We start from the raw sequence: 12,287 nt of genomic DNA, 5'->3' as shown, positions 1-12,287 counted from the left end.
AACATTCTGGGAACCAAAACTAACGTTATTCTAATGTTAATCTAACGTTCCCAGAACATTAGTTTTTGGCTTGTATAACATTATTCTAACGTTCTCATAGGGTTATAACATTTCCAGAATGTTAGTTTTTGCTTCCCAGAACATTATATTTTATTTGTTTGTTTTTGTTTAGCCAAGAGAAGTTTTCTTAACGTTCCTAGAATGTTAGTTTTTGGTTCCCAGAACGTTAGTTTTTCATTTGTATGTTATTCTAATGTTCTCGTAATGTAATTATAACGTTTCCAGAATGTTAGTTTTTGGTTCTCAGAATGTTATTTTTTGATGGTTTGTTTTTGTTTAGCCAGGAAAGTTTTCTTAACGTTTCCAGAACATTAGTATTTGGTTCCCAGAACGTTATTCTAACATTCCCAGAACATTAGCTTTTGGGTTGAATAACGTTATTATAACGTTTCCAGAACATTCTGGGAACCAAAAACTAACGTTCTGGAAATGTTATAATAACGTTATGAGAACATTAAAACAAATTATATAAACCAAAAACTAACATTTTGGGAACATTCTGGGAACATTCTGCCAACCAAAAATTGTTAGTTGAGAACCTTGTAATGTTTTCTGTGAAATTGAGTGGTTTGGGCCCGTTTCTGGGTGAAATATGAGTTTGCCGGCATTCGTCTTTGCGTCATTACGTCACATCTGAATACATAAAAAAGGAGTCCTGGCTAGTAGACTATATTGCATGTGGGGATGCTGCAGGTGGCAGATCATTTGTAGCCTCTTACAGCAGCTGGAATAATTAAACTTGTCAGTTTGATGGTGGCTTGTAAACAAGAAAGTTCAAAACGACAATCATCATTGACAACAGGTGAATCACCAGTAGTAAAAAAACAAGACTTCGGATTGCGGAGTGACTGAAATTAGATTATATTCCAGTTTTAAATGTGCATCTGATTACAGATACGTGGGATTACACTGTACTAACAAAAGATTAGTATTTCAAAGGGAATGAGTTCTCAGGAACATTAAATTGCTTATTGAGGTTAAGAACAATTTCTTTAGATTAACTTTTTTTTTTTTTTTTTAAATTTCTAAGACGTAGTATCTGTAATATACTACGAAGTACAGTGAATATCCACACTGGTGCATTGACTGACAGCCCACACATACACCTGAAAACATTAGATTAATTCACGCTGAGGAGCTGTGCCGATGCACAACCCACATACAGTAATGATGATAATTCTGCAAATAACTGCAATTGCAGGTTTTAAACAGAGATGGCGACAAAGAGGCAAAACTTACAGACTGCAAATTTTAAATTTATATATTGATATTGTTTTGAAGTTTTATGAGATTATTATTTAATTTATCTCAAATATTTATGAGAAAATGGTACTGGTGGACAAACCAATACCTCCTAGGGGTGTGACGAGATCTCGTGTCACTAAAATGTAACGAGATTTCTCGTCGAGGCGAAAAGTAGTCTTGTGATATTGCCATGACAGAGTGGTTAGAATGATTAGGAAAGAATATGCCACCGCTACGTTTACATTACGCCTCCACTGTCATTTTGGTTCGTATTTAAATAAAAAACATTTAATTCAGTTGGATAACGGTCGCCGCCGCTCTATATTTACAGAGTTTGCGTGATCGCGAAAGTGAAAGTAAATGCGATTTCAATACCCCATATTTGAAAGCGGCTCCTGATGAATACAGATATCTCTCAATATGAAATCTATTTTAGGCTGGGCAGTGTAGTTGTAATCAAATAAAAATTTGGTCTTATTTGCACTTTGAATATTGAGAGAGTGAGATTATGGTTGCACTTATTGTAAAATGTTACCATAAAAACGAATAACAGTTTTCTCTTAATCTTATTAAGCACAAACAATAAGGTTTCATTTTTCATTTCATGTGAACTATCATGAACTAACAATGAATGACTATTTTTATTAACTAACATAAACAAAGATTAATAAATAGTGTAGCACATATATTGCTCATTGTTAGTTGATGTTGGTTAATACAGTAATGTTAAAAAATGAGACCTTATTGTAAAGTGTTACCATTTTTATTTATACTGTTTTTATTTCTATGATCAGTTTGTGGAAAGGAGTTCAGTTAGGAGGTCAAAAGTTGTAGAAGCTCATAAATCATGTACAGTATGAATCATAAATCATACAGAAGAGAAGTCAGTCAGTTGAGTTAGTGGCAAAACCTTTTACAGTACTTAAGCATTGTTGTCTTTTACTGCATATGATAATTCATACTCAGAAAGTAGAACTGAATGACATTCATTATAAGATGATTAGTTAAAACATTTCAAATACACCTGCAGAATATTTTTTCTAGTCATGTATTTCGCCATTGAGGATTTCTTAAAAATAGTGTGTAAAAATCTTGTCTCGTCTCGTGAGATACCCGTCTCGTCCCACCCCTAATACCTCCTGATTATTAATCTATCATAAACCAGCATCCACAGAATATAGCTAAAACAGTATACTCACTGCAGCTGAGTGTGCTGTCAGTCTGCGTGTAACTGCCCGGGATAGTCCAGAAGCGATGATCCCAGTCAATGACATTACCCACAACATCACAGGTGAGGGCAGACAGCTCAGAGGAGAGCATGGCGTAATCCCACAATCGGAAATTATAAATGAAGCCATCCAAATTCTGATCATCCACACTGACTGAGCTTGACCCTTTTCCTGCAAGCTGGAGGATATCCCCACCCCGCAGGGTGTAAACCTGAGAGGTTGAGCAGGTGTTGGTTTGATAGCGGCCTCCAAAGTACACTGCCACACGGCCAGAAGACTTGGTCCAGGTGAGGCAGATGGGCGTCATGCTGGATGTGATATCTGAGCTAGTGAGTATGTTGTTTACAGAACAGTAGGAGGCACCTATGAACAGCTCCATGCCTCTTGTTGTTTTTTCAAATGCCAAAATGGATGTCCCAGCAGCATCAGACAAGGTAAAGATGGTCTCTGTGCTCTTCTGGGCAGTGCGGGCGATCTCAAAGCACACAGTGAACGCAGTGAGAGCAGGAATGGAGACTGAATTGGACACTCTCACTATACTTTTGCTGCTCTTTGGCATTGTGACCTTCTGGCTCCTCAGTGCCACTGCCACTGCAAGAGTGAAAAACCATTAGATCTTAAAACATGACACAAATGCATGTACTTAGTTATTGTGGAGTAGAAAACCATTCGTTCAAACCACTTTATGATCTCCAAATCATCTACATTCAAATGTGAATCAGCTAATTCAGAGTAACTGTTTTATAATACGTTTCATCACATGAGAAAAGAAGAGAAACATTAATGTCTGAAATCATCCAAGGTTGTCAGGAACATTATATTAAGAAATCATTCTAAGGCAAGCATATTAAACTTCTTCCAAACTGGACAGTCATATTCTTTTGGCCATGTTAAAACACCTCTTTTAAGTCCTATTTGCTGACACATTTCATTTAAATTGGCCGAAGTTTGTGTCTGTTGGCCGGCTCAATATAAAAACCATGACCAATTCGGAATGGAAAAATATATCTCTTCTTGTACTATTAGATCCCTGTGCTCTATATTGGTGATGCTTTCTGACAAAACCAGATGTCTAATGTTATCGAAGGATGAAACACTAAACATTAATGAGCTTAATCTCAAAGGTGCTTCATTTTCAAACTGGGAAGATAATAGAAAATACAGACTCTGTAAAAGCTACTGGGTATTAATGGGTATTTTCACAGCTGTCTGACTTCATTGCAAAGGTTATTTATTGCTGCTTGTTATTCCTTTTGGAGGAGTTTGTGCTGTTTGATTGCAACAAGAGAACAAACTTCTACCTGTCAATTTATGCAGGCACCCTTGTTGCTGGATATTGAGCTACACCTAGAAAAAAGTGTATAGATATCAATTTTATTTTAGTTTTTGCCACAAAAAGATTTATCTCCCTCTATGAACTGAATTGATTCTGTGCTGAAATAAATACAATGTGTGACTTCACAAACTCTTTCTTTGATTCAGAAATTCTGAAGAAAATCACGTTAAAGGGTTAGTTCGCCCAAAAATGAAAATTATGTCATTAATTACTCACCCTCATGTCGTTCCACACCCGTAAGACCTTCGTTCATCTTCGAAACACAAGATATTTTTGATTAAATCCGATGGCTCAGTGAGGCCTCTATTGGCAGCAAGATAATTCACACTTTCAGATGCCCATAAAGGTACTAAAAACATATTTAAAACAGTTCATGTGAGTACAGTGGTGCAACTTTAATATCATAAAGTGACGAGAACACTTAATAAACAAATAACGACTTTTCAGCAATATCTAGTGACGGGTGATTTCAAAACACTGCTTCGAAGCTTTACGAATCTTTTGTTTTGAATCAGTGGTTCGGAGTGCCAAAGTCACGTGATTTCAGTAAATGAGACTTCATTACGTCATAATTGTTTCGACATTTCAATAGTTCACGTGACTTTGGCAGTTTGATACACGATCTGAACCACTGATTCGAAACAAAAGATTTGTAAAGCTTTGAAGCTTCATGAAGCAGTGTTTTGAAATTGCCCATCACTAGATATTGTTGAAAAGTCGCTTTGTTTTTTGTTTTTTTGGTGCACAAAAAGTATTCTTGACACTTTATAACATTAAGGTTGAACCACTGTACTCACATGAACTGTTTCAAATATGTCTTTAGTAGCTTTCTGGGCATTTGAAAGTGTTAATTATCTTGCTGGCAATAGAGGCCTCACTGAGCCATCGGATTTTATCAAAAATATCTTAATTTGTGTTCCGAAGATGAACGAGGGTCTGGAACGACATGAGGGTGAGTAATAAATGACATAATTTTAATTTTTGGGTAAACTAACCCTTTAAAATATATATTATTTTTTACTTTATACCTCAAAGAAATTATTTCTATTATTAAGCAAGCATGCATTAAATTCAACAAAAGTGAACAAAAAAATTCAAATAACTTGTTCTTTTGGAACGTTCTATAACTATATTTTAAGATATATTAAAATAGAAAAGAGTTATGTTAAATTGCAATAATATTTCACAATACTACTGCATTTTTCATCAAATAAATGCAGCCTTTGTAAGCATAAGAAACTTCTTTCAAAAACATTAAAAAATCTTGGTCGAATGGTACTGTACACGTTTTACTATTAACTCTGAGGTGAAAACAGGCTTCCATATGCTTATGAAGAAGAAAAAAAAATATTTGCCAACGGGCATTTAATATATCATATCATATATATATATACAGTACAGTCCAAAAGTTTGGAACCACTAAGATTTTTAATGTTTTTAAAAGAAGTTTCGTCTGCTCACCAAGGCTACATTTATTTAATTAAAAATACAGTAAAAAACAGTAATATTGTGAAATATTATTACAATTTAAAATAACTGTGTACTATTTAAATATATTTGACAAAGTAATTTATTCCTGTGATGCAAAGCTGAATTTTCAGCATCGTTACTCCAGTCTTCAGTGTCACATGATCCTTCAGAAATCATTCTAATATGCTGATTTGCTGCTCAATAAACATTTATGATTATTTTCAATGTTGAAAACAGTTGTGTACTTTTTTTTCAGGATTCCTTGATTAATAGAAAGTTCAAAAGAACAGCATTTATCTGAAATACAAAGCTTCTGTAGCATTATACACTACCGTTCAAAAGTTTGGGGTCAGTAAGAATTTTTATTTTTATTTTTTTGAAAAGAAATTAAAGAAATGAATACTTTTATTCAGCAAGGATGCATTAAATCAATCAAAAGTGGCAGTAAAGACATTTATAATGTTACAAAAGATTAGATTTCAGATAAACACTGTTCTTTTGAACTTTCTATTCATCAAATAATCCTGAAAAAAAAATATTGTACACAAATATTTTGTACAATTGTACACATTAAATGTTTCTTGAGCAGCAGATCAGCATATTAGAATGATTTCTGAAGGATCATGTGACACTGAAGACTGGAGTAATGATGCTGAAAATTCAGCTTTGCATCACAGGAATAAATTACTTTGTGAAATATATTCAAATAGAAAACAGTAATTTTAAATTGTAATAATATTTAACAATATTACTGTTTTTTACTGTATTTTAATTAAATAAATGTAGCCTTGGTGAGCAGACGAAACTTAATTAAAAATCTTAGTGGTTCCAAACTTTTGGACTGTACTGTGTATATATATATATATATATATATATATATATATATTATCTGAAAACAAGCCTTATCATCTTACACAATCAAATGAATAAATTAATCTGTTTTTTTCCCCCTGAAAAACAATACAAAAGGTTTGATTAAGAAAATGATTTTGAAGGCTGAAAACTCAGACTGAGAGAATGCGAGAAGTGCTGAATAAAAATCATTTAATATGATTAAATGTTTGTGACTGTGGTCATAAGAACACAATGAGATGATACTGATAGAGTGAAAGGCAAAGCAATATGCTGCAGCAGCTGTGATATGAGACAGAGTGGTAGAGTTTAGCAATGTAATCTTGATAATGCTGCTGTCTATGAAGTCTGATGTTTATTCACTACATTAAAACATTGTGCTCCAGCTGTCACACTTGTCTGGAATGATTATCAGGATTTTTTTTTTTTTTTTTTTTTTGAAGCCACAAAACCATAGCAAAACATAATTAACAGCATGCCATAAACCATAACAGGAAACAAAGCATAAATAAATACAACTTAATTAACAAAAATAGTATTTTAATTATAAAAATATTAAATATTAATAATTTAAATTATCATTAATTATAAACAAATATATTATAATAAAACAATAGATAAATAAACATGCTGTGCAGAGCTCGCCATGTAATAAACATACCTTGCTTGTAACTGATATGGAAGCCTTTCTTTTGGACACTAAAGTCTGAGTTAAAGGAAACCTCCATCACATTGCCACTGGAGTTGAGAGTTAGTCCATTGGGTGTTAAGCCGCAAAATTTGGCATCACTCGTGCCAGTGCTGATGACGATGCGGTCATAGATGCAGCCGTGTGCTTCCTCGAGCTCAAAATCTAGGAAGGTGATCTGCACTATAAAGCCGGCCGGGGCCTGTATGGTCCACTTGCAGGCCTGACTGGGTGGGTAGTCATTGGGGTAGCAGGGGGAGGTAAAAGAGCCCTGGGAGTCGGTGAGCACCACATTGCAGCTGACGCTACTCTGGCAACTCTGTGCTACTGCAAGCAAACAGGTCACATGTCACTTTACCTTGCATGGCCGAAGGACAGAGGTATTAGCAGAGGCCAAGGACAGGAGGGAAATCAGATGACAGGAAGATGCGTTTAGACAGCCGCCGGGTTAGTGCATCGACAGGGACAGAACGAGAGGGAAAGAGATATCCGGCCTTGTCGAGATATGCTGAATTACATTTGGAATCCCGAAGCCATTTTCCCATAAAACAACACTGATTCTTGATTTAACCATTTGGTAGCCACATGAACGACACCACCAACCAAATCCTTTAACGGTTTAGTTCACTCAAAAATGGAAATTCTGACACTCAATTTATTCACTCATGTCGTTCCAAACTCATAAGACTTTCGTTCATCTTGGAAGCACAAATAAAGATATTTTAATGAAATCTGAGAGGTTTCTGTCCCTCCATTGACAGTCTACGCAACTACCACTTTGACGCTTCAAAACGTTCATAAAGAGATAATAAAAGCAATCCATATAAATTGAGCAATTTAGTCCAAATTTTCTGAAGAGACATCAATCTGAATTTATGCTTTTATTCACATATAAACATTCATCAACTCACATGTCAGCTATAGTAAACAGATGTTCTTGCATGTTTTCTTGACGTGCGAGAACCAATGAGGTTCATTCTCGTGTGTCAAACACAGCATGTTTGAGCTTCTGCAAGAACCAATGAGGTTTGTTCTCACGCATCAAGCAAGTACAGTTGAGCTTTTGTTTATGTTCACCGATCAATGTTTATATGTGAATAAAAGCCTAAATTCAATCTGTTCGTAATATAAAGCGATCGAGTCTCTTCAAAAAATCTGGACTAAACTGCTCAATTCATATGGATTAGTTTTCTCTCTTTATGAAGTGGTAGTCGCAGAGCTGTCAATGGAGGGACAGAAATCTCTCAGATTTCATTAAAAATATCTTCATTTGTGTTGTGTAGATGAATGAAAGTCTTATGGGTTCGGAACGACATGAGGGTGAGTAAATTATGACTTTTTTGGGGGGGGGGGGGGGTGAACCAACCCTTTCAGATCCCTCATGTCAACTCTCGGACATAAAGACTTCATCATACTGGAAAAAAGACTCGACTCAGAGACAATGGTCTCTGTTCATGCTGTCCCAAACAGCACATAAGCAAAAACCGCAACACTTTTTGGCAAATTGAGCAGGGCTGAGCGATTAAGCTTTCTCAAGATGCAGTGGCTTCCTCAGGACAATTTTGATGTACGTAAACAAACATTACTGAGGGTTAACCAAAACAATCTAATTTAAAATGGTTTACAATGTGTTCTCCAAGTTAATATTTTACAAGATTTTTCCTCTCTGCTGAAAAAACTAATTTTCCCTTCCAGTAATGATACTGTTGAGAACAACCAATTGAATTTTGTACAACTCTTCGCATAAAGAAAATCATCCAAACACAGGACATAAAAAAAAAAGAGTATCCATAGTAGTTGGCTTTAAACTCACAGGTATAGTAATCAAACCTCTGGAGAAACTGGAAATTTGGGATTTGATGGTTTATATAGATTCCAGGTGGGGAACAATAAAGTACTTTAATCCTGAGAATTGCTTTCTAATAGAAGAATAAAGGACATCCCCCCCAAGAAAGGGAAATGATCTTCTGTTTAAGAAGATACAAACTAAACCACAGAATGAGCTCTCTTCAGAGACCCGAGTCATTACATGCCTTGTGTTCAGCAGAGTGGACAGTTGATACAGAGGATAGACTGACCACTTACAATTCAAACCAAACTGTCAAGATGCCAAAACCACACAATTTTCTCCTTTCTGATTCTGTCAGAAGTGGTCAGACTGACTCAAAGCATTCACAGAATCAAAAGATGCCCATTATCAACTACTTTTGCAAAATATGAAATTTGTTTACTCTCTAACAAAATTTGGTATACAATTTTTGGCATAAATGTCATGGCACTTTCAGTTGTTTGTGATTTACTGGATACGAATTAAGGATAAGGGTTTTTAAAAATATTTTTACTCACAATTTCTAAAAACTAGAAAATGTATATTCATAAAATATATTAAAATGCCCATGGAATTAGAAGAATTTACATGACTTTTCTGCCTCAGATCCAGGTTTTTCAAGACATTGGGAAGCCTGGTTCTTCAAAGGAAGCAAAGCAGTTGTTGTTATTTTAGCTTATTTTAAAGCTTATTTTAAACCATCTTAAAGGGATAGTTCATCCAAAAATGAAAATTTGATGTTTATCTGCTTACCCCCAGCGCATCCAAGATGTAGGTGACTTTTTTTCTTCAGTAGAACACAAATGATGATTTTTAACTGCAACCGTTGCCGTCTGTTAATGTGGGTCAATGGGAACTTCTTTTATAAGAGTAAATAAAACATGAACAGACAAATCCAAATTAAACCCTGTGGCTCATGATGACACATTGATGTCCTAAGACACGAAACGATCAGTTTGTGCGAGAAACTGAACAGTATTTATATCATTTTTTTTTACCTCTAAAACACCACTATGTCCAACTGCGTTCAGCACTCGGTTAGTTAGGTCTGATCGCGCTCTGACAACGGCAGTGATGTCTCGCACTCATTGAAGTATATGCGTGAGACATCACTGCCGATGTCAGAGCACGATCAGACCTCACTAACAGAGTGCTGAACGCAGTTGGACATAGTGGTGTTTTAGAGGAACTGCGTTCAGCACTCTGTTAGTGAGGTCTGATCGTCAATGTGTCGTCACGAGCCGCAGGGTTTAATTTGGATTTGTCTGTGCATGTTTTATTTACTCTTATAAAAGAAGTTCCCATTGACCCACATTATAAGACTGACAGACGGCAATGGTTTGAGTTAAAAATCATCATTTGTGTTCTACTGAAGAAACAAAGTCATCTACATCTTGGATGTGCTGGTAAGCAGATAAACATCAAATTTTCATTTTTGGAGTGAACTATCCCTTTAAGTATTCTTATGACTTTAAGTTGAGCCCAAACTAAAACGCTCAACAGACTATGCTGCAGAAAGTTAAACATGACTGAACTCAGGATACAAATTCCTGATATACACAACTAAATTGGACAAACAATTCTTGCAAAAGTGTTATATGTGCCTCGGGTCGAGTTTTCTGATTGAATAAAATTAAAGGATAACTTCTTAATGACAAAAAAAATACTAGAAAAGACTAGTGCTTGCTTCCCATAGCTCTGTGCCAGCATTCAAGTCAAATTTAAATGAAACTAGTCAAGAAAAGGGAAAATATGTAATAAAAACGAATTTTGGAGAGTGACTCTGAATTAAATAAAGTAAAACACATTATGTGTTAGGGCTCCAAGGCAAAATGATCTTTGGCTGTATTGCTGCTAGTTGTAAAGCATAAAACAATTAAACTAAATAGATTTAAATACATTTTATAACTACCTCATTTTTTATTTTGTTTCTCGTGAAAAGCCAGCAGACATTGTACATGCAAACAACACTTCGTAAATGTATAGCAGACCCATTTTATTGAAGTGTAAGCTAAGGTTTCTACACATTTGCATTCTTCTGGTCCCTTCTGGGGGATCAAATACACCACACAAATCAAAATGTCAAACCAGTCAGAAATGGGTCACTACAAAACCCGCCACAAACAAGACCCCATCAACACACCTGGGACAGAAAACGGTGGAAAATTCATAATGGTTGTCCAGCAAAAACAAGGAAAGAGGTGAGGGAAAAAGGATCATTCTTTCCGCCATCATGCCTGGGGTTTGAACAAGCAAGGAATGGGATCAGCATTTGACAAGTGGCCTGTGAGTGTTTTGCAGAAAGAGGCTGAAATCACTATTGGACGGAATCACGCTACTGGAATATCCTGCTGTTTTATAGATGTGTGCAAAGCTGTCGGAGTGGGCCACAGTAAAAAGAGGCCCGACCAACTGTGCTACAGAAACCACAGATCTAACCTGACAAAGCATGGTGTGCTGCTCAGATCCTGGTTCCTACCCAGGACGGGTTCATCTCAACACTGCGTCAGAGGGACCAAACACGTCACCTGCCTTATTAAATGATCTTATTCGCTCAAACTGTACAAAACAAGACATGGATCACTGCACTCAAATGTCATTTACTTACTAGTGAGCCAGTCATTCTACAAAACAGGTCTCTTTCATATGTAAAATGTGTCTTACACTGTAAAAAAAATCCCAGTAAAATTTACAGTAAAAAACCGGCAGCTGTGGTTGCCAGAACCGTAAAAAATACAGTAGCAACGTAAAAAAAAATCTGTTAAATTTACGGTAAAATAACGTATTTCATTAACTGATATAATGTTAATTTACCAACCTAATGAAGTACTAATATCTGTTTTGTACCTTTATAATACACTGACAGTCACCAAACACAGTGGTGATAAGAGTCACATGATGAATCAAAGTTCATCACAAGCAGATTTTCCACAAGCTGAGAAGGACAACACTAACATATAGAAGGTGCACACAGTGTCATTCACACACGCACTAAACACCATCATGGTAACATGCATGAAATTTAAAAAATGCAATAAACATTCATTTAACAACATTAGATGTAACATAAAACCCTAATGTACGTAACTGATTAGAAAAAAATGAGAAAAACTAAGAACAAACAGAGTTATTTCAATGAAAATATATCAAATGTGAAGTGTCACGCAGGGAATTGTGGGAATGTCAATTTACGTTTTTTCACTGTAAATTTTACAATGAATTGTTATTTTTCACTTCCAAAAACTGTGAATTTAACGGTATTTTACCGTAAAATTACATTAAATGTACCGTTAGATCTATTACAGTTATTCACCGTATATAGTACGGAAACTTTCTGTAAACCAATTGACAGTTTTTCACCGCAGCATTTTTACAGTCTTTTACTGTTAAAATCACTGTCATTTTTTACAGTGTAAAAACGAATAGCTGGTAACAGCTTTCACTAGGTATTTATTATAGATTTTTTTTCTAAACATTTCAATGAAATGAATGGAACTTATAATGTAACTCGTAATGTAAAATTTAACTGTAAAATTGTCAATATTTCAAATTCTTGCACTCCAATCGGCAGTGCTCTAA

At 35.3% G+C, this 12,287-nt stretch overlaps 1 protein-coding gene across 21 annotated transcripts in view; it reads right to left on the bottom strand.

Moving 5' to 3' along the window:
• adgrg6 (adhesion G protein-coupled receptor G6) overlaps positions 1–12,287 on the bottom strand; it is a 49,485-nt gene that overhangs the window by 29,779 nt on the left and 7,419 nt on the right. For 19 of the 21 annotated variants that reach the window (XM_048207345.1, XM_048207347.1, XM_048207344.1 and 16 more), the window contains exons 3-4: positions 6,854–7,207; positions 2,505–3,125 (exon numbers count right to left, since the gene is read on the bottom strand). In XM_048207345.1, coding sequence (XP_048063302.1) covers positions 2,505–3,125; positions 6,854–7,207 — 975 coding nt within the window. The remainder of the gene's footprint in view (positions 1–2,504; positions 3,126–6,853; positions 7,208–12,287) is intronic. The other 2 variants (XM_048207336.1, XM_048207353.1) reach the window with 2 other exon arrangements.

The sequence above is a fragment of the Megalobrama amblycephala genome, linkage group LG11, assembly GCF_018812025.1.
Source record: "Megalobrama amblycephala isolate DHTTF-2021 linkage group LG11, ASM1881202v1, whole genome shotgun sequence".
Lineage (NCBI taxonomy): Eukaryota > Metazoa > Chordata > Actinopteri > Cypriniformes > Xenocyprididae > Megalobrama > Megalobrama amblycephala.
The sequence above is the reverse complement of the archived record's forward strand: the minus strand, read 5'-3'. Positions and strand labels throughout refer to the sequence as shown.